This window comes from Rhinatrema bivittatum, chromosome 1 (genome assembly GCF_901001135.1).
Source record: "Rhinatrema bivittatum chromosome 1, aRhiBiv1.1, whole genome shotgun sequence".
In the NCBI taxonomy this organism is placed as follows: domain Eukaryota; kingdom Metazoa; phylum Chordata; class Amphibia; order Gymnophiona; family Rhinatrematidae; genus Rhinatrema; species Rhinatrema bivittatum.
In genome coordinates, this window is record NC_042615.1 from 197,965,986 (window position 1) to 197,993,751 (window position 27,766).

Below are 27,766 nucleotides of genomic sequence, written 5' to 3' on the forward strand. Positions count from 1 at the left end.
CAACATGATGAGGTTCTTTTTTCGTAATAGACTTAATACATTCTACGGTCAAAAGGTGTGGGTTTTTCCAGATCTCATAAAAAATACTCAGATTCGTAGAAGGCATTTCCTACAATATAGGAAAATGGTTCTAGATAAAGGGGGGAAATTTACATTAAAATATCCCTGTAAGTGTGTTATTAAAATGGAAGGGAAGACCTATGTATTCCATGATCCACATGGTCTTAAGGATCTCCTCATGATTAATGACCGGCAAAATGAAATTGGGTCATAGAGAGATGTATATGTTCATTGATTTAGTTCTTATTCCTGTATACCGTTCAATATGATGAAGAGTCTACTATATTTCTTTGGGTTTCTTAAATGAAAGTAGTTGATATAGAGTATAAAGTTGATTGAAGGTAATGTTATTTGATTTATGTTCAACTTCGACATTTAAGATATTTTCAATATAAGTTGTTTATTGTATAAATTATTGAAAGCAATAAATAAAGAATTAAAAAAAAAAGAAGAAGATAGCCCCTAGAGAAATTTTTGTCTGTGCCCTCTGAACGACAACAAAATTTGAAAAAGGGTTACACATAAATACATTTGCATACATTGGAAACCTACTGTATACAAATCTCTCTCTTGCAAATTCATTGTGGATAACCTGAAAGCCTTATTGGCTGTGGAGTTTCCAAAACAGGTATAGGAAGCCCTGTTATATGGGTCTATCTATCCCTCCCCTTGGTAAGTTGTATCAACACAATTTTAGGGGTGACTGAGATTATATTACTTTTCCAAATCTGGAAATAAGGTATATAAGGAAGGTACTAAAACTGACCCTTACTAGAGTAGCTTCAATGTCTCCACAGACACTGCATGAAGTGTGTGATGTAAGAGCAGGGCAGTGGTAGAAAAGACCTGGTGCTCCCCAGTGGGAGGTGTCATGAATTTAACAAAACTCCTGTGCCTCGTGATTCAGAGTTCTGCAGGATCTCAAGAGAGAGAGGTGCTGGAGGGTGGCTGGTGCCTAAGGTCAAGGTGACCAGGCCTTCAAAATTAGGGGCATCTGGTCAAGGAGGTCCAAAAGGGTTTCCTGATATAGTTTAAAAATAAGAAGAGGTCTGTGAGAAGAGGGGAGTTAAGCTCCATTCTCCCTATTCTGTGTAAGAGAGACTGCTTCAGAGGCTAGAGAGAGGATTGTCTTTTGTGGAATAGTATCTAACAGGGGAAGATCCCAAGAGTTATTGGCTGAGGAAAGCATCAGCCAGAAAGTCATCTGTTTCTGCCTGTTGGATTTAGGAGAGCTACATCCAGAGAAGCAGGTACCAGGGGAAGTGCCCAGGGAGAGTTTTCTTATTCCCCCAAAGTACCTACTGCCAGGGATGAATACCATTCCTCTTAACTGATAACTGTGATTTCATTTTTATACTATTTTCTGTATGGATTGTGCACTAAGAGGTAGATTTTATAATTTTGCGCGAGCATGTACTTTTGTTTGCGCACCAGGCGCGAACAAAAGTATGCTGGATTTTATAAGATATGCGCGTAGCCGCGAGTATCTTATAAAATCCAGGGTCGGCGCGCGCAAGGGGTTGCACATTTGTGCAACCTGCGCGCGCTGCCTGTTCCCTCCGAGGCCGCTCCAAAATCGGAGCGGCCTCGGAGGGAACTTTCTTTCCATCCCCCCCGCACCTTCCCCTCCCTTCCCCTACCTAACCCACCCCCCCGGCCCTATCTAAACCCCCCCCTACCTTTTGTTGGCAGATTTACGCCTGCTGAAAGCAGATGTAAATCTGCGCGCGCCAGTGGGCTGCTGGCGCACCATCACCCGACCCGGGGGCTGGTCCGGAGGCCTCGACCATGCCCCCGGGCTTGGCGCCACACCCCTCGGTCTCACCCCGAACCGCCCCTGACCCCGGACACGCCCCCTCCCCGCCCCTTTTACGAAGCCCCGGGACTTACGCGCGTCCCGGGGCTGTGTGCGCGCCGGCCGCCTATGCAAAATCTGTGACATCCCCGAAGAGACCTCTGTGGGGTCTCTTCGGGGATGTCACAGTGATCACCGGTGCAGGCTCGAGTCTGGTACCAATAGATGATGGGGATCAGTGACAATGTTTCCAAGGTTTACCATGATGCTTGTCCCGGTCTTTTCCCGGCACCGAGAATGGAGGCAATCCCGATGTGTTGGAGTGCGATGCCACCGATGATGGCCTATCTCCAGTCCCTCTTTTCCGAGAGGGCCCCAGCAGAGGAGTAGACAACGATGGATCTGATGCCGGAGTCAAAAGATAAGATTCTCTAGATCCAAAGAGCATCTCCATCTTGTCGAAACAGGTCCGATGACCTTTGGGGGTCATTTGATCAGAAAAGCGACACCTGCGGATTTTGTGCGACGCCCCCCAGGCAGAGGATACAGACCTCATGCGGATCCGTAATGGACATGCCATGAAAAAGAGCCAGCGAGTGGTCAATGACTGGCGGCCACCGAAGAGCAACACTGCTTGGAATCGACTGCAAAGAATGAAAAACTTACCACACTGCCCTATAGAAGCACCGAAGGGGAAGAAGGGGGATCCGGTGCAGACAAGCCGCAAAAATGACTGGAAAAACTCCAAAGAGAGAGCTCCACAGCCACGAGGCGAAAGCTGTGTGGAAAAGAAGAGACTGAAGGGGGATGCTGGGCATGCTTAGTGTGCCAGTCAAAGGTTCTAGAAACTTTGATAAAAGTTTTCCGTGCCAGGCTCCATCTGATGATGTCACCCATGTGCGAAGACCACATCCTGCTTGTCCTAGCAGAAAGGGGGGGGGGAATAGGGAATAACTCCGCTTGCCCCTCCCCACCACCATCATGCATGTATGTGTGGCCTATTTGGCATATCTTTACACGATACATATATACCGACACACTCACATCCATGTTCCAATGAGTTTGTCTAAGTAACTTTTCAGTTACCTGGATAAAAACCTTTCATTGAACATTTCTCCCCCTCTAACCAACTAAATTCTACTTGGGTAACTTTTTATTTGGGTAAACTTTAGTTAGGTAAAAAGAGAGCAGGCGATGGTGTTCTGGGAATGGAGTTTAAAATCAGCCAAATAATACCTGCTATAACTTATCTGCTGCGTAAGTCTGGTCAGCCAAAACATAGTTCCATAGTTAGCCAGGTAACTTTATCAGATGTATTCAGCAGGAGACTTGCCCAAGTAAATTGTGCTGAGTATCCTGGCTAAGGTTATTCAGATAACTTCCCACTCACTGCCCCACTCAACATGGACCTCATTGTTTTTATACTCGGGATAGGGAGACATTAACCAACATCTTAAAGAATGCTGCGGATGTGGCTTTTAAATTTTTTTTTTTTACTGTAGTTGTATTGATCCATGGTGTGACTGCACACGTATTGCGGCAGTTCTGGTCCTCCATCTTAAAAATAAAGACATAGCAGAACCAGAAAAGGTACAGAGAAAGGCAACAAAAGGATAAGGCTAATGGAACATTTAGTACCTGAATTCCCTTTATCTCCTTTTTCTCCTTTCCTGCCATCTCTGCCATCTCTTCCTGGGATACCAATTCGTCCATGAGGTCCAGGTGATCCATTAGCTCCTGGAGGACCTGCTGGACCGGGCAGGCCTGGGATGCTACAAATATATGTTGGGAAGCTGCTTTCCCCTTTCAGCTTGTTGTCCAGTGGTTGTCCACTTGTACAAAAGGCAAAGCTTGCAATAAAGAGTAAGAGCAACATCTTTGACTCTGGAAGAAAAGTATTAGGTGTTAATACCAATAATGCACAGTTACAGTTATTGTTTGTTTTAGAAATATATTTCTAGAATCACTTCAATTACTCAGATTAAAGAAAGATTGGCCATTCTATTTCCCATACTCTCCATTTGGGTATCTCACAATAGCCCTGCACCTGAGTTATGAATTAGGGCCACTTCAAGAATATCAGCAGAATTTACCTGCTCTCCCCAGAAGTTATCTGCAGAATTCCTAGTTTTGCTATCAAATCTTGAAGTAGAACATTTTGTGCAGTAGCTCAAAGTGCTATTGCTAAGTCATCTAGCTGACCCTTATATTTTGAATTCCCAGTGACCAAACTATTTGTCCTTTTACCTGGGGTATCTTCACTATCTATTCTTAAAAGTATGAATCATTTTAAAATTAAAAAATGCAGAGATAATTGTAACCTTCATGGGTCCTATCAGTTAGCATGTTATTTCACCTTTGGTAGCATATTACTCAAAGGAGGTTTATAAAATTTTTGATCACCAGCAGTCAACAGAAAATCAGCTTATTCATAGTATGATTTTTTATATATAAAACTTGATTTATTAAAGTTCTTACAAATCTCTCCATCTCTCTGCATGGAAAACAATACTGAGAAATCCTGCTCATATGGAGGACATTTTCAAAGAAATCTAGCAGAGTACCCCTTGAAGTTAAAACAGCAGCCCTTAGAATAGCTAAATCTAGTTGCCTAGCTTCAATAAGCAAATAGATTTAGCAATGGCAAAAATGGACCATCCTGAGGGCAGAGAGAAATAAGTGGAGGGAAAATCTACACACAGATGTGATTTTCAAATCTATGTGTGCATTTTCAAGCATGTAGATGACCTGAAGAAATAGGTGCTAGATCATCAGGTACTTTTGTACCTGTGCACCTTGCAGATAATTTTTAAAGGGAAAATACCTGCAAATAAGCTGCAAATACATATGTGCAAAAATACCCATGGATCCCGTACCTGCATGGGTTACTCAAAATTTCCCCCATTATGCATAAAAACAAACAGAACAGTAGGAGACTGAAAACCTTTCCAACATAGCCACTAGTCTCTAGTTGGTAAATACATAAAACATTTTTATTTATATAAGATTAAATGGACCAGCTATTACAATAGGATTTAAGATAAAAGTTGACATTTCGAGAGTTTTCTCTGCTGCCATCTTCTATGTTTTGACGTGACAGTTATGTTAAAAAAAATGATCTGACTCTTTACCAAGTGGTTTTTTGCCTCTGAATGCCCACCCTTTCAGTAATGATGTCGTCAGCTAAACTCCCTAAGAGAACCAAAATAGTAACATATAAAATGTAAAAAAATAAATAAAATTAACTGTATTGCATTTTAGGAAACGTTATTCATTAACCCTACAAAAACAAGATATTATATAAATTATCTCTCTACAGCTTTCATGTACACTACAGTTTTCATTTTCATCAGTTAATCTAAAGCTTTTTAGTTGAGAAACTGCTGAGTCAACCAAACTGTTGAAAAAAAAAATTAGAATGTTTTCTGCAACCTTAAAACATTATAATTAAGGTAAAGAATTCTACAATTAGAATCTTCTTGCACTATGATAATACAATTAGGGGACAGGATATAGTTTAGTTTTCATCAACTTCATTGACATATTTCTTAAGAAATAATCGCTCATTCCAAGTAAACGTCCGAGAACATTCCCCTTGAAACTGGGGTCCTACAGGGGTCTGCACTCTCAGCCACCCTTTTTAATGTATATTTACTACCAGTCTGTCACCTACTTACTGGGCTAGGTTTGAATTTTTATATTTACGCAGACGATATCCAAATCCTTGTCCCTATTGAAGATACAATTGAAAAGACATTTAATATAATTGCAGTCTACCTAAACACGACTAAGCAACTCCTGTCGCATATGAAACTGTTGTGTTCCGCGGCCGTGGACGGTCATGGCCGCAGCCCCCTACCTCACCCGCGGTGGCGACCCGCCGCGGCAGCACCAAGAGAAGCCCCTGAATCCATGCACATCACTTCAGCATGGGTCCCCGGGATGGCCGCCGGGTGGGGAGCTGTCCCTGCTCCTCCCTTGCGGCGTTAGGCAGTTTTTCCTCCGTGGAGGAAATCCAAGATAGCCGCCGCCATCTTTAGGCGTGAGGCTGTGCCTCCTCTCTAGATTTAAAGGGGCCTGGCCCCTTTAACTACTTACAGCTGTTTCCTATGAACCTGAGTAGAGGAAGTATAAAGGGAGGCTTCCTCTGCTCATTCCTTGACTTGGCAACGTCTCTTGTAGTGCGGTTTAAGTCTGCTTGCTTTGGTGAGTCTTCTATTGCTTTGGATCCTCGTTCCTGGTTCCTGTCTCGTCTTGGTGTTCCTGGTTCCTGACTTTGGATTGGCAAGCGGTGATTCCTGGTGTGTGACTTTGGACTGGCAAGCTGTGATTCCTGGCATGTGACCTCAGACTGGTAAGCGACGACCCTCTGGCACTTGACCTTGGACTTCTTCCGGACCACTGACTCCAAGGGCCCACCTAAGTCCCAGCGGCCCGGGTCCCTACAGGCTCCTCCCGGGGGGACCGCGGGCTTCCAGGGGTGAAGCTCCAGTTAGCCCTTGCTCCGAACTCTCGACTCCTTGACTTCTCAAAGGTCCATCTAAGTCCCAGCGGCCCGGGTCCCTACGGGCTCCTCCTGGGGGGACTGAGGGCTTCCAGTGGCAAAGACACAGTTCTTCTCCTCGATGTCATGACTCTTTGTCTGCCTCCACAGTCGCCTCAGTCTCCAGTACTGAGGGTCAGCTGGTCACTTCTTCTGTTCTGCCTCGCCACCCGACGGGAGAAACTACGGATCCACTTCCTAAGGTATACCATCCTCCCGTTGGTCCAAGGGCTCACAAGCCTGAGCATAACAGAAACTAGTATTAAATATGGACAAAACTGAAATTATACTATTAGAAAGGAAATGCAGAAATGAAGAAATTCCCCCAATAGTATTGGAGAATAACATAAAGATAAAACAGACTGTCTTTGTTCGGGACTTTGGAATAATTCTAGATACAGATCTAAGTTTTAAAAAGCACATATCTACCAAATTGAAGGAGGGCTACTATAAACTCCTCACTCTGCGAAGGTTGAAACCACTACTTGAAAAAAAAAGATTTTAGAACAGTTCTATAATCCCTGATCTTTTCTAACATCGATTATTGTAACTCCCTGCTACTAGGGCTTCCTTTGTCCACAATCCGCCCTTTACAAGTATTGCAGAATGCAGCCGCCAGAGTTTTGACTGGGAGCAGAAAATGTGACCACATTACACCAATCTTAATCTCATTGCACTGGCTACCAATCAAATATCGTTCACAATATAAAAAAGCTTGTATTCTATATAAAATTATTTATGGCGAACAAACCGATTGGTTAAATGCAGCCATTCGTTTACATACTCCCCAAAGGAACCTCAGGTCTGCCAATAAGGGTCTACTAACAATTCCCTCAGTGAATTCAGCACACCTTAGCCAAGTGAGAGAGCGAGCAGTATCGATAGCAGGCCCCAAACTCTGGAATACGCTACCTGCCGAGGTGAGATTACAAGCAGATACTAAAAAATTCAAGTCCGAACTTAAAACATGGCTATTTGGCTGTGCGTATGCAGAATCGAACTGAAAATGACCGTGTAACTCTTGCCTCTATTTTAAAAGTTTCAATATCTTTTTATATCTTTTACATTTTGTTACTGTTTTCAATTTTACACTGTATCAGTTTTATGGTTTAAGTTTTGAATTAATCAGTATTTATTTATTTATTTACTATTTTATAGTTTCTGTTGGTAATTTGTTTTATTGATGATTTATTTACAATTGTATTTCATTTCTTTGTAAACCGTTGTGATGGAATACCCGATACGATGGTATATAAAACTTAATAAACTAGAAACTAGAAATTATAAGATATGCTGTGCTGAGTTGGACCAAAGGTACTTCGAGCCCAGCATCCTGTCTCCAATAGTAGCCATTCCAGATCACAAATACTTGGCAGATCATGGAAACATAGAATCTCATCAGGGGCATAAATAACCCAAGGCACCATGAGAGGGGGAAAGAAGGAACCAAAGTAGCAGGAAATACTCCAAGGTACTGACAGAGGGTCAAATCAGCACAAACAGTGGCATGAAGACCCCAAACACCCCTGAGAGGGGCAAGGAAGTCACCCATAGTGGAAGTCACCCATAGTGGAAAGAAAACTCCATGGCTCTAATAAAATTGTTATGAAGACCCCAAAGCACCAAAGAGGGGCAAATGGTACTAACAGTGGCATGAAAATTCCAAGGTACCATAAAGGACATGTGAGGGCATTCTGGCTGTCACTCCCTTGATCACCAAGATTGATTCAGCTTCTCTGGCTGGGTAGGTATATAGGTAGATATCCCCTTTGTCCCTTATTAGTCCATGCTTGTCCCTCCAGAAGCTGTGCACTTAGTCAAAGAGGATGAGCTTATCCGATAGAAGAAGTTCCTTTCTTTGGTGAAGGTTATATGAATCCCTGGGTAGGGAGATGGCATGAGAAAATCTTTGCAGGAGATTTGTAATAGACCTGTTGTAGTTTCCGTATTACATCACTTGGGAAAGGGGCAGGCAGTCAAATTTGGAGATTGATTTCTTCTTTGCTGAGCCTGTACTGAATTAAAAATATCTCAATGCACCAAGATAGTCCAGCATCAATTCCTTTGCCATCAGATGGAAGGAGGAAATGTGCAGTGTAGAAGACTGCAAAGTACTTCTGACTGAGGCTCAAACCTCGGATGGTATTAGGCCAGTAGTGGCCTATGGCTCCCTGGGAAGAGGCCTTCTCTTACTTGGTTTGTTTGGGAATATTGGCAAAATTGATGGTATAATGCATTGAAAGCTAAATATCAGATACCACCAACAGTCAGTAAGAACCGTAAGGGAAGAGAATTTGAAAAGAAGTCTGAAAAATAAAACTCCAAGAGGGCATGGAACCACTAAAGGTATCTGGGTACAGTACAGTATATGCAGTATGCCAGGAGGATTCAAACGGACAGTACAGGTGGTTGGACCAGGAAAGATTAGAGAAGGAAGGATCAGGCAGTGGACCCCAGGAATTATACAAGGGAGATCCTTAAAAGATAGGAGAACCTTTTCAATTGTAATTCAGAGGAAAATTAATATCCTTACTTGATAATTTTCATTCCTGTAGTACCATGGATCAGTCCAGACTCCTGGGTTTTGCCCCCCATCCAGCAGATGGAGACAGAAGTTCACCAAACAAACTCCACCTCATATAGGCTGGTGCCACCTACAGTCTGGCAGTATTACTTAATGTCAAAGCAGAAACAGATTATAAAAACCCCAACTAACTATATACAGTAATCGAACAACCGGAAAAATTGGCTCATGGAACTCCCAAATGAGATTAGCACCCATGGGCTGCCGAACAACCAAATCGATCTGCAATAAATGAGACAGAAATACAATAGCAGGGACTCTCCAAACTGATAAGACCCCAAATCAGGGCGGACTCCGGACTGATCCGTGGTACTACAGGAGCGAAAATTATCAGGTAAGGATACTAATTTTCCTTTCCCTGTACGTACCCAGATCAGTCCAGCCTCCTGGGATGTACCAGAGCTTTATCTACTTGGGATGGGACCGGAGAGGCCCACACGCAGTACCCCAGATCCAAATGTCCCTGTCCCAGACGCCTGAATATCCAAATGGTAATGTCTAGCAAAGGTGTGAAGCGATTTCCATGTAGCCACCCTACATATTTCCTCGGGCGACACCTGATGACTTTCCGCCCAGGAAGCAGCCTGAGATCGAGTAGAGTGCGCCCGAAGGCCCACTGGCAATGGCTGTCCACTTAACAAATAAGCTGAATTAATGGTGTCCTTTAACCAACGAGCTATCAAGGTCTTGGAAGCCATATTACCCCGACGAGAGCCACTCCAGAGCACAAAGAGATGATCAGACACACTGAACTCATTGGTAAGTTCCAGGTAGCGGAGCAAAGCTCGGCGAACATCCAACTTCTTTAAATCCTTATAAGTGGGGTCCGACTGGTCGTGCTCAGAGAAAGCTGGCAGCTCCACAGACTGATTCAAATGGAAAGAAGACACCACCTTGGGTAGAAAGGATGGAACCATACGCAGGGAAACGCCCGAATCAGAAATCCTCAAAAAGGGCTCCCTACAAGACAACGCTTGAAGCTTCGACAGTTGGCGAGCGGAGGCAATCGCCACAAAAAATACGACCTTCAAGGTAAGATCTTTCAAAGTCACCCTATGCAAAGGCTCAAAGGGTGCCGAACACAAAGCTTTAAGAACCAAATTAAAATTCCAAGACGGACACAGATCCCATACAGGAGGTCTCAAATGCTTTCCCCCGTGTAAAAAGCGGGAAACATCTGGGTGCACCGCCAGACTTAGGTCACATATGTTACCACACAAGGAACTGATCATGGCCACCTACACTCGTAATGAACTCCAGGACAAACCTTTGGATACACCATCTTGAAGAAAGCTCAAGACCTCCGAGACGCCCACCTGGGTAGACTCAACTCCCCTAGTGAGACACCAAGTATCAAAAACCTTCCAGATCCTGACATAAGACAAGGAAGTGGAGACCTTGCGGGACTGTAACATGGTAGATACCACCACATCCGAATACCCCTGGGATGTCAGACATTTCCTCTCAAAAGCCATGCCGCTAGACAAAAGCATTCAACCTGATCAAAATAAACTGGAGCCTGATGGAGGAGGTCTGTCAGACCTGGAAACCTCAAGGGGCCATCAAAGGCCAGATTGATCAGATCCGCGAACCATGGACGCCTCAGCCACTTGGGAGCGACGAGAATTACCTCCAACGGATGCACTTCTATTCTGCGAAGAGTTCGCCCGATGAGTGGCCAAGGAGGAAACACATACAGCAGGATTTCCTTCGGCCAGGGGAGAACCAATGCATCCACACACTCTGCGCACAGCTCCCTGCGACAGGCAAAGAAGTGTGTCGCCTTGGCGTTCCGGAACGTCGCCATTAGGTCCACACAAGGTGTTCCCCAACGGGAATAAATGCGATGAAAGGCTTCGTCTGTGAGTTCCTATTCTCTGGGATCTAGGTAATGTCGACTGAAGTAGTCCGCTCGAACGTTGTCGATCCCAGCAATGTGAGAGGCCACTATGCTGAACAGATTTCGTTCCACCCAAGAGATCAGTAACCAAGCTTCCAATGCTACTGGTTGACTTCTGGTTCCTCCCTGATGGTTGATATACGCACCGTGGTCGCATTGTTGGACAGAATGTGTACCGACTTGCCGCGGAGAATCGGCAGGAACACCTGCAGCGCCAACCTCACCACTCTGGTCTTTAGCCGATTGATAGACCACTGAGCCTCCTGTGAGGACCACCTACTCTGCATGGACGTCCGCTGACAAACCGCTCCCTAACCATATAGGCTGGAATCCATGGTGATCACCGTCCAATCTGGAATGACCAAAGGCACTCCCCGCCTTAAGTTGTCTGGATTGAGCCACCAGGCGAGGCTGGAACGAGCTGAACCCGTCAGGGGCAATTGAATATGGAACTGTTCTGAGACAGGGTTCCAGCGGGAGAGTAAAGCTGACTGCAAAGGTCGCATATGAGTGAAGGCCCAAGGAACCAACTCCAGAGTTGAAGTCATGGAACCCAGCACCTGTAAGTAATCCCAAACAATCGGAGAGGGATTGGCTAGCAGGGTCCTTACCTGCCGCTGAAGCTTGACCCGACGTTCCTCCGTGAGGGACACCGTGCCCTGCCAAGTATCGAACAGAGCTCCCAAAAACTCCAAGGACTGGGAGGGGATCAGGTGACTCTTGATCGGGTTGACTACCCAGCCCAGAGTCTTTAGTAACTGCAACATACGAGTGATTGCCTCCTGGCAATGCAATTTTGACTTTGCCCTGATCAGCCAATCGTCCAAATACAGATGTACCAGGTATCCCTCCTTGTGGAGCTGCGCTGCCATCACTACCATGACCTTGGTGAATGTCCTGGGCGCAGTGGCGAGCCCGAACGGCAGAGCGCGGAACTGATAGTGGCGCCCCAATATGAAAAACCTTAATTAATGTTGATGATCTGCGCGGCTGGCGATGTGCAGATAGGCTTCGGTGAGATCCAGAGAGGCCAGAAATTCCCCCCCGTCGCACCGACGCAATGACGGACCTTAGAGTTTCCATTCGGTAGCGAGGAATCCGCAGGCATCTGTTGACCCGCTTGAGGTCGAGAATAGGACGAAATGTTCCTTCCTTCTTGGGTACCACGAAATAAATGGAGTACCGGCCCTTCTGGACCTCCCCCGACGGCACCGGCACAATAGCTCCGAGGGTGAGAAGCCGTTGTAGCGTCTCTTCTATCGCTTCGCGTTTTGGCTCCTGACCGCAGGGAGAAACTAGGAATCGCTGGCGGGGCCTTCGTGCAAAATCTAACGCGTAACCGTGTTTTATCACCGAAAGGACCCACTGGTCTGACGTGATTTTGATCCACTCCTCAAAGTACAGAGTCAATCTGCCTCCCACCACTGGGACCGAGGACTGAGCCGGCTGCCCCTCATTGTGAAGTCTTTCCACTCAGTACATTCTGTCTGGAGCCAGGTCTACCGAAACGCCGTCCACGAAAGGACGGAGTGTAGGACTGCTGCCTGCTGGCATTGTGACGAAAGGAAGAACCCGATCCCCGAGAAGTCCGGGACTTCCTACCCCCGTGAAACCGAGTCTTGGAAGAAAAAGCTCCTCTCGACTTCGGCTTATCCTCCGGCAGCCGATGCACCTTATTCTCGCCCAAGGACTGAATCAGGTCCTAAACGGCAGGGAGCCCAGGCGAGCCTTGGAAGAGACATCCGCCGCCCAGTGGCGTAACCACAACAGACGACGGGCAGACACAGCCGACACCATAGACCTGGCCAAAGTGTGCAGCAAATTGTAAAAAGCATCCACGCTGTAGGCAATGACTGCCTCCAGGTGACCCGCTTGAAGAGCTTCCTCCTGTGACAATGAGTCATTCGCCAGTAGTTGCTGTACCTAGCGCAGACCTGCCCTCAATGAAAAATTGCTACACATCGCTGCCCGTATCCCCAAGGCAGACACTTCAAAAATCTTTTTAAGCTGAACTTCCAGTTTACGATCCTGCAAGTCCTTAAGGGCCGTGCCCCCCGTAACCGGAATGGTGGTCTTCTTCGTGACCGCCACCACAGCTGCATCCACAGTAGGAACCCGCAAGAGTTCCAAAGCCTCCTTGGGCAAGGGGTATAACTTGTCCATCGCCTTCACCACCTTAAGGCCCAAATCCAGAGTGTCCCACTCCTTAAACAGCAAATTCGTGGCTGAAAAATGAAAGGGTAAGGATGAAGGAGGCCCCCTAGACCCAGTACCACAGGGTCTGTAGCTCCTAGGTGCGACTCCACTTGAGGCAGCTGAATCCCTAGCTCCCCCAAAATAGCCGGGATGAGAGGCCCTAACTCATCCCTGCGAAACAGGTGAACCACCTTTGGATCATCTCCATCTGCCCCATGGACCCCTCTGAGCCCGCTCTGTTGCATCTCGGCCTCTCCCTCCACCCCTCGTGGGGGCTCAGAAGGTAACTCCCGTTCGTCCGGGCCCTCCGATTCCTCCGAATCTGAGGAAGGCTCAGGGTCAGGCACCGGGGTCCTTAGGGGCTTTGGTCTCTGGTCGGACGAGGTCCCTGCATTCTGAGGGCTCCGAGGCCGCTTTGGAGGAATGGGCTGGGATTCCAGGGGAGGGGGGTCTTCTCTTCTGAAGAAAAAGAAGACTCGGAAGAGGTATCATCCATGTCCCTTGCAGCCGGATCATCAACATTCATCCTGACACTAGTCGCAGATATGCCCCCCTCGGGGACTCTGCATTGAGGTGACAAACTCGGGGGAAGGTCATTCTCCCCTGTGACAGCCTGCGCAGCAGCGCCCCTATTCCCGAAGGAGACAAAATGGCATCCTCCACCAGGACCACCAACCTCAAGGGGCCTAATATGGCGCCCGTTCCCACGCTTCCCGGGAACGGGCCAGGGATCGCGGCTGGCAGCTCCCCAAATGCTCCCATAAGAGTTTGTACCTGCAGGACCACTCGTTTCGGCGGCACGGAGGCACCCTCACCCCCGGAGACACAGGAAGTACATAGACCGTCCCGAGATAGGCGCGCTTGCGCCGTGCCGCAGGCCCGACATGTGGCTGGACGCAGCATGGTCGGGCAGGCAATCAGATTCAACACCTACCCCCTGAGAATGTGGTGAAACGGCGCTGAAATACACCCCCCCACGAACGGAAGAGCAATAGAAGACGAAGCGAGCAAAATTTAAAAAAAAGACTTTTTTTTTTTTAAAGTACCTGTCCAGCTGCCTCGGGTCCTGAAGCCACTGGGGGGAGTGAGCCGGGTTCCCCAGTATCACCCCCAGTAGTAGTGTGGGTTGGAAAATGGGTCCACAACCCCCAACACCAAGAGCCTCTGTAACCAGGGAGGATGGTCCCCTCAGGACCTCGCAATCCCCTGGGAGGCAAGAGACCCTGACCTGCAGGAACACACTTTGGTCGGTCTCCAACTAATTTGTCTCTACAAACCTTTTTTTTTTTTTTTAAATTTTGCCTAATTCTATCTAAACCCTAGGCTAGGCCCTACCAGACTGTAGGTTTTGCACGTCCTCCACCTGCTGCAGACAGAATACTGCCAGACTGTAGGTGGCACCAGCCTAAATGAGGCGGAGTTCGTCCGGTAAACTTCTGCCTCCATCTGCTAGAGTTGGGGGGGGGGGCAAAACCCAGGAGTCTGGACTGATCCGAGTACGTACAGGGAACTCAACCTAATAATACAATCATGGGAAGACAGGAGACCCGGGGCAAAGATTAAGGGACCACAGAAATAATGCATTTAGGACTTGATTTATTGCTGAGATTATGGATGTGACAAGAAAATGTACTTCATGTCAATTAATTTATATGAATAGTCTGAACACTAAAGTTGTGTGTCCAGACTGTTTATTGGAATTTGACAATACAGAGACGCAGAGTTGATCTAACACCCCACAGAAAAAGACTTAAACTACACCTTGGCTTATCTTTCCCTCTCCCCTTTCTGGAGAATCTACACAAGGGTTCGGAAGAACCGTGCACGGACTAAGCCCTGGTACTGAGTGTACCTTTGCCTTCATAGCTACATCTAGAAGAGGAATTATATTTATATAAAAATGTATACTGCCTCCCTGGATACAACAGAACATCCAAGGCAGTTTACAAAAGTGCATCTAAACACCACATATCATATACAATCAACAACAAAATGAACAGAACACATTAAAAACAATTAAAACTCTTCCCAATCAAGACAGTAATACCTCACTACTGCCTCCACATAATAAAGGATCTGATACATCCCAGTGCCCAAAATTTCTATACTGTTTATGATAATCTGCATTAACTACTCCCCAGCTCGACCAGTCACAAAAAGCGAACACTCAGTCAATTACTGAGAATAAGAACACTAAAGACCTAGATGTTTTCATTCCTGCTTTATTTCCAGCAGAAGGCTGTTTCATAGTTTGGGTGCTACCATAAAGAAGATTTTTGCTCTAAAGTGGGCCAACCTCACAGCCCAAGCTATAGGAACTTCCAGTAGAAACCCTTGGCTTGAACATAGCTCTCTACCAGGTGTATACCACTTAAATTGATTCTACAAATATAATCCCTCCCTCTCAGAACCCAAAAGGCAAATGTCAAAAGCTTGGACTTTGTTCATTGCACTACCAGAAATCAGTGACTCACATAGCAGCACATAAGCACTTGCTTCCCTAGTGCTCCTCATTACTATCCCGGCTGCAATATTCTGCAAAATTTGACACCTTTTCACCAACTTTCTGGGCAACCCAGCATAAAAAGTATTACAATAATCCACTGTAATTCTAAAAATGGTCTTAATTGCTTTACCAATTTCAATTGCATATAAGCCTTCTCTCCCCCCCCCCCCCTTTTAATGCAAATGAAATCTGGGACTGGGACTCAAGCGAATTACAATCAAGCTTGACTCCAAGATTCTTAATCTCCTAAAGAAAGGGAATACCACTCCTTCCACCATTGGTCTCTCTTAAATAGTCTGCCACTCCATCTTCTACATATACAGTACTTCTGTTTTATGGCTTTAAACAACCAGTCAGGTGTCCACTAACCACACCATCTGCAACAGACACACGTTAAGTATGCTTGGCATCTGCTTCAAATTTTTCCCCAATAGTACCACCATCTGTACGTCAAATTATTCTAAGTAGATACATACAAATATTAATCCTTTATATCCCGGTGTCCTATTTAGAGGACAGTCTCTTAAAAAAGGGACATAATGGGTTAATAGAAGTTGGAAGAGCAAGGAACCCTGCAACATGCCAAACTTTTGGTTGAAGTCATATCAATCACCCTTACCATCTGCCTTCCTACCAGACAAAAGATCTGATCCACCGCAGAACTGAACTTGCCAAATCAAGTTGATTGCAGTTGTGCAATAATATTTCATGATGCACTAAATCAAATGTGCTGGACAGATTCAGTCCCACAATCAAATTCAGTTTGCTCTTATCTAGGCAGGAGTAGACACATCATCTGTCACTGTTACTAACACAGGATTCCATGCTGGATCCTATCCAGAATCTGGCCTGGCTAGAATTTAGCCCACTGGTGTTCTCCAAACAATCTCCCACTTGAAATATCACTGCCTTCTCGATAAATGTTGCCAAGTAGAGGATATTTGAAATGGGCTGAATAGTTGCTAAACCCCAAGCAGTCTAAATTGGCCTTTTTCAAGACTGGCATTATAATTGATTATTTCAGAGACCCAGGTAGCTGACACTGTTTCAAGAAGGCACCACCTCACACAACCACCTTAATGTCATATTATTACATTTTTGTATAGTTTCTGAAGGGACCAGATTCATCCACAACAAATTACTCTTGTTTTTCCCAACAGCTTCTTTAACTCAAACAAAGGGCCTTATTTACTAAAGCTTTTTTCCCATTTTATGTTTAGGGGAAAAAAGCTTTAGTAAATAAGGCCCAAAGAGAGGAACCCAAAACTATCCAACCCCATCATCCTTTCTCCTTCAACTTCCATCCTACCACCCTCTCTGACATCCCTCTCCCCTTGGCGACCCCTCTTATCTACCTGATTAACAATCCCCAAATGCATCCTTTACTCTGAGGACTGTTTTAGCTTCTCAATCTTTGCTGAAAAAACTCTGCTAAACTCTCTGAATCTGGCCCACCTCTAGCCACCTTACAAATAATCAGTGTTGTTCCCAGCAGAGCTAAGACAATCCTAAACATCTTTCTTGATTTTTTATTTGCCTTCCCAATCAAAGTAGAGAAAAAAAACTTGTTTTGCTTTACAGGTCAATACAACATATTTATTAACTGCCTTCCTCCATATCCCCTTATTTATTACATTTTGGGTTTCACCTACCTGAGGAGTAAAGCTGCAACAGATTGAGGCACTGAGAGAGAAGTCAACTCAAGAATCAGTAAAGTTAACCTGCCCTTTTCAATGCTGATGAACATGAATACATGAAAGTAAGTGGGAACAAAGACAAAGTTGGGGATTTTTAACAGCAGTATCCTATCCTCAGCATTCTACTATATGGCTCAGAGTGATAGAAACTCACAAGCTAGAGACCTTCCAAAACAAGTGTCTATAGAATTGGAATTTGTTTTGGCTAAGAAGAATCTCAAATCAAGAACTGCATCAAAGAACAGATGCACAATCTATTGTCTAAACAGTGAAAAGAAGAGGATGGAGATGGCTTGTGTCAAATGCTAGCTGATGCATTGTCCAGAAGTTCTCTATGCTGGAAACCAGATGGGAAGTTTTAAAGGGGCCACAACAGGGACACATGGCGATAGTGATGAAGGTTTATGGTTGGACATGGGACACTATTATCCTGCAGGCCACAGATGAGCATCTTTCTTGGAAGCCTTCCTGCTATTTGAAACATGTAGAGGACTGAATGAATAGCTGAGTGTACATATAGGGTAGATTTTAAAAGGGTTACGCGCATAAGTTATGTGCGTAACCCTTTCAAAACCCCCCTGCGCGCGCCGAGCCTATTTTGCATAGGCTCGGCGGTGCGCGCAAGCCGCGGGACACGTGTAAGTCCCGGGGCTTTCCTGGGGGGAGGGGAGGGGGGTATGTCAGGGGTGGCATGTCGCGGTGGCATCTCATTCGGGGGCGTTCCAGGGGCATGGCCGCGGGCGTGGTTCTGGCCTGGGGGCATTTCGGGGGCATGGCCGAGGCCTCCGAAATTGCTCCTGGGCCGGGGAATCGTGCGGCGGTGGCCGGCCAGCATGTGCGAGTTATGCCTGCCTAGGGCAGGCGTAACTTTCGCGATAAAGGTAGGGGGGGTGTAGATAGGGCTGGTGGGTGGGTTAGGTAGAGGAAGGGAGGGGAAGGTGGGGGGAGGCCGAAGGAAAGTTCCCTCTGAGGTCGCTTGGAGGGAACGGGCAGCGCGCGCAGGGCTTGGCGTGCGCAAGGTGCACAAAAATCCGGCGTACTTTTGTTTGCGCCTGGTGCACGAACAAAAGTATGCGCGGGCGTAGTTTTATAAAATCTACCCCATAGTATGCTAGACTGCTGTCTTTCTTTTATTGTAAAGCTCTATGATTATATGCCGTCCCAAGCGATAAATCAGGGGCATGCGAACATCCCTTCCTGAGCTGAAGCATAAAATGGTGTAATAATAATAATAATGTGAGTGAGAAGCCACATAAAATTGTATCTTTTTTAAACCCAGTCTGCATTTTCAGCACTTCAAGATTTACTTATTAGAAGGCAGATTCTAAAAAAAAAAAAAGTATATTAAAAAAAAAGAATTTGGTAAGGCAGAGATTCCCAACAACAGTGTTGATATAATGTTACAGTTTCAGCATATGGATTTCATGAAGGTCTCATGAGTGCTGAGGAGTGGGAGGAAGAAGAATGCAAGAGGCTTTCCCAAATTATAGAGACAGTCTCACACCACGGGTGGCATTCCTTGCTCTAGCCAGAATACATGTAATGCTGACTGTGTATCTATCTGTAGCAATTCACTCATGGATATAAATGTGAAGCAACTGTCAGAGACCTAAGGAGTAAACAAAATCATTGATTGTGTTTTCTTTGAAGCAAGTTCAGAAAATTGTTCCCCCCCTCTTCCTTTTTTCTAATATGCAGTAAAAATAACAAACAAGAATATAGAGTATTGTAGTCTTTGTTCCAAATGGAAAAAAGAATGAATAAGCCAATATTTTTAAGTGATGAATTGGAATGTCTGTTTTGGCTACTTCTATGAGAATATTGGATGAAGACTTTGACCAGTTCCTCCTAGGATTCTTTTCAGTGAGCATTTTAAATATCTAGAAAGCTAGTAAAACAAGAGACTATTCATAGATTTAAGTGTTATCCAGTGTTCCAGAATGTTTTAAGTTTATCTTCCCAAAATATGTGATACATTTACAATCCATTAATGGCATACTGAGGACAGGGAGGTCAATGTGAGGGGTCAAAGCCCTTGGGGCACCTGCCTGTGAGGGGCACCATCAGGCCAGTCTAGAAGTAGATTTAGGGAAGTCAAGTGCTAACCTCTACCCAAGGCCATTAGGAAACACTACTTTGTTGGACCCGAGTGCTCCTCCCCAACAACAATTTCACCCCTGCTACCAGTGCCTTCTTTGTGGTCCTCTTTGGATGCAGATTTCAGCCAATGATTGCAGTGGCAGTTACCAAACAGGCATCCAATGGTGCCTGCTGAGGAGCACAGGAGGTTCATGGTGCTGCTGCATCAGTTACAGCTCAGAGCCCATTTGAGAGCTGCACCACCACCACCACGATTTTCTCCAAGCGAGAGGGCTAGACACCTTTAGCGCCACCGTCAGCAAGATTTGCTGATCTTGATCACTGCTGCTACTGCCATTGCAAGATACCAAGGAGAATACTCAGAATGGAAGAGGGATCAGGATGAGAGGCAAGCAGCCTGACCCCTACTAAAGAGGCAGTAGGAGAAGGGCCTGCTGGAACTCTGGAAGGGAGAGCAATATGATGTTTCCACTAGGCCTGGGGTGGGAGGAGAGGGTAGCTTCTCCTGAAGCTGAGCATCATTGGTGTTGGGATGGGTTGACTGGTGCTGGGCAGCAGCAGTTGGGGGGGAGGGAAGAGACAGGTCCAGAGAAGGGAGATCAAAATGGTGTGGGGGTTTGTATCAGAAGACTTATGAGGAGAGGCTGAAGGATCTAAATATGTATACCCTGGAAGAGAGGAAGTGCAGGGGAGATAGGATACAGACCATCAGATATCTGAAAGGTTTTAATGATGCACGAACTTCAAACCTTTTCTGTTGGAAAGCAAACAGTAGAACTAGTGGTCACAAAATGAAACTCCAGGGGGAATGACACAAACAACATCAGGGAATATTTCTTCATGGAGAGAGTGGTGGATGCCTGGAATATCCTTCCGGAAGAAGTGGTGAGAACAGTAAAAGAATTAAAAAAAAGACATGGGATAAACACTGTAGATCCCTAAAGGCTAGAGAATGGAAATGAAGAAATGGGTGCATGGGGGTAACCTGCCTGGAGCAGAAGTTACAATCACAACATCGTTCTCCACTTCAGTGGTGGGGATAAAAGAGGAATTGGATTCAGACAACAGCCAACACTGGGCCCTGACTTTTACTGTCCAGGGTACTGATACACAGATATTAGCACACAGGGCTGCTTCTGCGGCCAAGTCCAAAAACCAAAGCACATTCAAGCAGCATTGTCTGAATTATCAAGGCTGCTCATCCCATAAACATGTTGCTAGTTGTAGTACTACCCTTAACATAAGGCTTGGGATTACCTGTAGGGAGCGACAGTTACTACCATAGGAAACTTGCTAGGCAGACTAGATGGACCATTTGATCTTTTTCTGCCATCATTACTATGTTACTATGAGAAATGGTGCTGGGCAGTGGAGGGGTGCGGGGAAGAGGGGTGGAGCACAATTGCAAGCATTAGCCCCGAGCACCGGAGACCCACAATATCTCTCTGCAAATCGGGTTTGTACCGCAGATACTTTGTTCAAATGAAATTAGAAAGAGTATACAATTTAAACTTAAATCTTATTTACAGCATGGTTCTCGCAAGTTTTGTTTCAAAACATAGGTCCATTACATAAAAACAAGATACATGTGTAAATCATTTGTCTTATGAACAGGCCTGGGGCAATGGAGAAGGCAGATTCCTTCCATCCCCTCGATTCTTGCTGGCCTATCCAACCGGGAAATGTGTCATTTTATAGATGGTTATGTGCCGGTTACTTAGGTAGAACTATGCCTCATCCTAAGACTTGACCACACAGATTGAACAGGAATAGTGAACTTCTTTATTATTTCCCCAAGATGTCTTCTGGTGCCTTACAACCTTTGCTGACATCTTTATTAATACAGTCTCTGGCTGAACATTACACTTGCTGAACTATCGAACATTATCCGCCATATCACATTTTCCCCATTTTTTTTTTTTATCATGAGGACTTTCACATACTAGAAAAGAAATAAGTGTAGGGCCCCATTAGGATCCCTACTAAGGAGTGTGGCTTAGTAGCTAGGTCACAAAAAGCAAAGAGGTAGGTGATCTATAATAGCCGTTCGGAAAACAAAGGAAATAGATGCCTCAGTCCTTTTACAAATATTTATTAAAGTAAAGACACATTTGTTTAAAAATGCCCGACTCCTGCCGAGTTTCGCAGCTCAACAGCCGCTGCCTCAGGGCTATAAATAAATCATACAATAGATGTAATCAATAAATTAAAAATTAAAAATTGTTAGCTAGCATACAGTTAACTTGTGAAACATAATTAAAAGATGTGGAATGGTGACATCTATAATTTGACACAAGAAGTAACATAAAGAATTAACATAAAGAATACTGTTATATGTGACTTATACAGACAGGGAATGTTTTAATGACCCATATTATTATCTCTTCTTTACCTTGGATCATGAATCACAGGAATGTTTTGAATGATGTAGAAACATCAAGTAACAAATTTCTGTATATCGGCGAAGCAAAACAACTATAAAAAATGCACAGTTCATTATTGTACAATAATTAATATTTATAATGCTTAATCTTAATATTAACCTTTGTTTATATTATCCATAAATAAAATAAAATAAAATAAAACATAAAATTTAATGAGCAGGAATATAATATTATTAAAATCCACCATTTAAAAAAACCAAAAACTATGTAAACACCTCTTTTGTGCATGAGAGTCGTAAACTATATTATGCAATGTGACTACCTTCTATGGCTTAGTTAAAAAATGAAGCTTGCAGCATATTTAAAACCAGCAACTTGGTTAAAATGTCTTCTGAAGTCACTATGGGCCTCATTTTCTAAAGTATCGCACGCCTGCGATACATTAGGGAATGAGGAGCGGGGGGGCGGACTTGCGCTACCTGGCAGCGATCGCACCGCCGCGGTGCGATCGCTGCCAGTTTCGCACCCAATAGCGCCACCATAGGAGGTGTAGCTATTGGGAGGGAACTCGGAGGCGAAAAGGGCCTTACCTTTTCATCGTCTGCGGCGTCTTCGCGGAGTCGGCCCTGGTGACGCCCCGACTCCTCCTCTTCCGGGGCTGACTCCGCCCCCATTTTGGTATCGCACGCGAAAAGGGACATTTCATGTGCGAAACGTCCCTTACCGCGTGCGATACGTTTAGAAAATAAGGCCCTATGTGTTGTAATGAATATACTATATTAATTTTACAGTTAATAATATTAAGTGCACCCATCGAATTTGCTCTAATTAATGTTATCAAAAAACAGGGGGAAAACATAAAAGTGAATATTGACACCAGTACAATAGCGAATGAAATTTTTTTTTTTAATTATCAAAAACAATGATTTAAAGACCATATTAAATATTGACACTACATCATACATTCTGCTGTTTTCTTACTATCCTTAAAAGAGTTGAACACTGCCGGTTGTCTAATTCTAAAAGAAATGTTTAAGCGCCAAACAAATCGGTATTTAAAAAACTTAAATGATTCTCAAAAACGCTAAACTATAAACAGACAGACATGTCTTTGACTAGAATGCATGATCTCTTCAGATAATAACCTAAGCGCGATTCCAACAGAAAGTATTTAAATTAATTGAACTTTAAAGGGATGCTGTTAATTTAATATATCGCTAAAAAAACATGTTCATTTTACTAATGCCATAAAGCCGACCAGTGAAATCGGATTAGAATCTCTTTGTTAGGATAAACTTCGATCACATTACTGTTCATTTGATCGGGCACAAAGCAATACTTTTAGAACGCAATTAAGCTGGACAGAATATTTACCTCTCAGCACGCCGTGCCAAACACAATCTCTACTCGTAGCTTGCAAAACATTGAGCGCTATCAGTCGGCCATTTTTAAAGGGCTGTTTTGGCACCAAAAAATAAAAATTTAAAAAATCAAAAAACTGATGTATTTAGACACTGGGTGATGGATGCCATTATATAAAAAATGTAAAATTCTAAAATGATTGTGAGATCAATGAAAATCAACCCTTAAACAGACTTACTTGATGTTGTCAATCAATTGACTGGGCGTGGTTACAACATAAAAAACAACCAAGGGAGTGTTCTAATTGCAGTGTCTTTTAATAAAGTCACTGTAGTTAAACCAAATATATATATTGTTTGCTTATACATTACTGAGAATATATAGTTGAGAACGGCAAGCTACCTAATGTGAATATATTAGACTTTCTTAATGTAGATAAACAACAATCATTTCTATTTTATTTAGGTTCTTTTTTATACCGAAGTATAGCGGGAAGCCTTCACTCTGGTTTACAATTGAACAACTTCATCTATAAAGGTGAGGTGCAACAATATGTCAAAAAAAGTATTAAACATTGGGTTACTAATTTTTATCTACAAGCATGATCTTGTCTATAAAAACACTAAATTAATATAAGCATATAATAACTTGTGCATAGATAAGCGCCGAGAATAATTTTTTTTTAATTTAGATAAAACCTAAAAAAGTTAAATAAAAATGAGATAATAAAATGGTCACCTTAAAACATGAAAAAAATATCTGTGTATAAATATTAAAAATATTATCGTTAAGATTACAAAAAGCAGAAATTAATCATATTGCAGATATACAGACTATGAACATTTTCATAAAAACACAGAATAATGTTTCCATATTTAGTCCATTCGGAGCCATGGTATTGAACTCGTATATATACTTTTGTTCTAATTGCAACAATAATTGGTCTAGATTACCTCCTCTCCAGTTAAGGGTAGGTTGCTGTATTACGCAAAATTTGTATTCACCGAACTTATGGTTGTATTGTACAGACTGCTCGACCAGAGGTTTGGATGTTACACAGCGTTTCACACTACTTCTATGTTCTATAATACATTTGTTAAACTCTCTAACCGTTCTACCTATGCAGAATTTATTACATGGGCATATCGCTGTGTATACCACTCCTTTGCTTTTACAATTGGTAAATGATTTAAGTTTAGAATATTTTTGCTGTCCAGGTATTTGTAGCTTATCTATTTTAATAATGACTTTACAAACCAAACAATTACCACACGGGCGGTGGCCCGGTGGTCTCTTGTCACGGATTGGGTTAATTGGCAGAGAAGATGGAGCTAGTAAATCTTTCAAATTTTTGTCTCTTTTGTTTGCTATCATTAAATCTTTTTCTTTGAAGGCAGGTAATACCTGTATGATGGGCCAAAACTTTTTCAAGACAGTGATAATATCATGCGACATATGAGAGAAAGTTATAGGTCATACAGAATATAGTAGAGGAAAGTAGCATCTTTGCAACAACCCTCCCATTAGCAAGTGACTCCTAATGTCTGTAGATTTTTTTAGTTTGTGTGATTTTATTGTGAGGAAACTTTACCCACCCTTCTTTCCTGAAAAAGAGAGAGGAGTTTTTTCAAATCATCCAGGTCTCCTTCAGTCTGAGAAATTCCATTGCCAGTTCAACAGGGGGTTGAGAAGGCCTAGGACCGAGGAAGAGAAAGTCACTACGCTGGGGTTCTCCTACAGCCAATAGCTATGAGGGTGCCCACCAGGTACAAGAGAGACAGGAAAACAAAGAATTTAAGATCAAGCAATGGATCCCTGATATTTCAGGGACATCCCTAAGGATTATCTTTTCCAGATTTCCCAAGGCATCTTCATGTTCCATCCAAGGAAACAGAAGGTACTCTGAGGGAGAGATTAAGGAACCACAGATTCACATTTTTACTATTTTTAGATGTATTCTGGAGATAAAATCCAAGAAACATATCAAATGCCTTACTAGTCCTTTTAAATAATTTCTTCATTAAAATTTTATGTTAAAACACCAATTCCATGTCCAGCTTCTTTACCTGCTCTTAGGTCAGAGTATACATAATGCTAGGGTCTTGGGGATCTATCCTTCCCCAATCCCCCAATGGAGGACTTACACTCAGGGCAGATAAAAAGAAAGTCAAGGACTTAGCACCGATAATGAGTGTGAGCCCCTGCCTTTTCGGACAGGCCCGAGACAGGGGTTACATGGGCATTTCTGAACAATCCTAGGGCAATGAACAGACTGTCAGATGCCCCCTGGAGAATGCCCCCTGGAGGGATCATTCTGCCCCAGCTCTCTGTTTCTAATCTAATAGGTTTCACTATTCAGCCTGATCTGATAGCCACGACCTTTTATAGATCACTGCTTTGAGTAGGCTCCAAGGATTTTGGTGGATTTGGTACAGTTTCATGGACTAGCACAGTATGTACTTCATCAGTGATAATTTGGATATGCTATCGATTATGCCTGATCAATGTGCCATCTGAAGACTGGAGAAAGTACGAATGCAATGTGTTATGCTACCTTGTAATCACGGCTGCTCTGTTCCAAAACTTCTCGCCGTCTGTTTTGAGATGAATCAAATCTCCTGGGATAATAGCTGGTAGCAGTTTTGCTGAATGATGTCTATTTTTGAAAGTCTCATATTTAGCTTTTGTGTCTTTTTTTTTTTTTTTTGCATGACAGTGAAATGGAGCCATTATGATGCAAGTGACGCTGGTAGTGAAGGAAGGGGAGTGCAGGTGTAACCTCATCACAGAGAGCTTATTGCACTCCGATGAGGCCATAAAAGATTTTAATGTCTCTTCGAGGCTGGAACCACTCCTGACAAGCTCTTTCACAATCTCTCTTTCCCCCAGGCCTTTGTTGGTGTGGGGAAAGACTTATCTTTCAGGGTCCGGACTGACAGCAGTGACTTTTACAACTCTTTGCCCTGGGAAAGGTCTGTTTCTTTCCTCCACTGTGTGTGCTGTAAGTGCCAAAAAAAATACTCTGGAGCCACAGATTGTGTGTTCAAAAATACATTATTTTACTGTAGATAAAGCAGGTGAAATGTGGCACAATTAAATCAGTCCTCAGCACCACAGGAGCTCTTTTAGTTACATTTAGTTACATTTTCTAGGAAAAGTAAAAAGTCATGGGATAGGTTGCGATGTCCTTTCGTGGATTGCAAACTGGCTAAAAGACAGGAAACAGAGAGTAGGATTAAATGGGCAATTTTCTCAGTGGAAGGGAGTGGACAGTGGAGTGCCTCAGGGATCTGTATTGGGACCCTTACTGTTCAATATATTTATAAATGATCTGGAAAGAAATACGACGAGTGAGATAATCAAATTTGCAGATGACACAAAATTGTTCAGAGTAGTTAAATCACAAGCAGATTGTGATAAATTGCAGGAAGACCTTGTGAGACTGGAAAATTGGGCATCCAAATGGCAGATGAAATTTAATGTGGATAAGTGCAAGGTGATGCATATAGGGAAAAATAACCCATGCTATAATTACACAATGTTGGGTTCCATATTAGGTGCTACAACCAAGAAAGAGATCTAGGTGTCATAGTGGATAACACATTGAAATCATCGGTGCAGTGTGCTGCGGCAGTCAAAAAAGCAAACAGAATGTTGGGAATTATTAGAAAAGGAATGATGAATAAAACGGAAAATGTCATAATGCCTCTGTATCGCTCCATGGTGAGACCGCACCTTGAATACTGTGTACAATTCTGGTCGCCGCATCTCAAAAAAGATATAATTGCGATGGAGAAGGTATAGAGAAGGGCTACCAAAATAAGGGGAATGGAACAACTCCCCTATGAGGAAAGACTAAAGAGGTTAGGACTTTTCAGCTTGGAGAAGAGACGACTGAGGGGGGATATGATAGAGGTGTTTAAAATCATGAGAGGTCTAGAATGGGTAGATGTGAATCGGTTATTTACTCTTTCGGATAGTAGAAAGACTAGGGGGCACTCCATGAAGTTAGCATGGGGCACATTTAAAACTAATCGGAGAAAGTTCTTTTTTACTCAACGCACAATTAAACTCTGGAATTTGTTGCCAAAGAATGTGGTTAGTGCAGTTAGTATAGCTGTGTTTAAAAAAGGATTGGATACGTTCTTGGAGGAGAAGTCCATTACCTGCTATTAAGTTCACTTAGAGAATAGCCACTGCCATTAGCAATGGTAACATGGAATAGACTTAGTTTTTGGGTACTTGCCAGGTTCTTATGGCCTGGATTGGCCACTGTTGGAAACAGGATGCTGGGCTTGATGGACCCTTGGTCTGACCCAGTATGGCATTTTATGTTCTTATGCATGGTTCTCTCTGCACCAGTACAGGGGAATCTCCCACCCTCCAGGTCTGGGCTAAGCGAGGTTCCCAAGTGGGTAGGGTATTCTTAGTTGGGCAGAAAAACCCCTTCCAAAACTGGCAAAGAGGGTAAAACAGTCTAATGCACAGAGCCCAAAATCCTCTCTCCCCCCAGGAGCTGAAGAGTCCAGATGTGTGTCCAAAAATCTCAAATGATTTCTTACTTACAGTTATTTATTTATTTATTTATTTTAAAAACTTTTCTATACCGTCGCTAAGTTATATACCATCGCAACGGTTT

The 27,766-nt window shown here is 43.7% G+C and overlaps 1 protein-coding gene across 1 annotated transcript in view; it reads right to left on the bottom strand.

The window, feature by feature from the left end:
* The window catches only part of C1QTNF7 (C1q and TNF related 7), a 118,813-nt gene that overhangs the window by 12,703 nt on the left and 78,344 nt on the right, over window positions 1–27,766 (bottom strand). Inside the window, exon 2 of the mRNA XM_029590767.1 lies at window positions 3,494–3,739. Coding sequence (XP_029446627.1) covers window positions 3,494–3,731 — 238 coding nt within the window. The 5' untranslated portion in view covers window positions 3,732–3,739. The remainder of the gene's footprint in view (window positions 1–3,493; window positions 3,740–27,766) is intronic.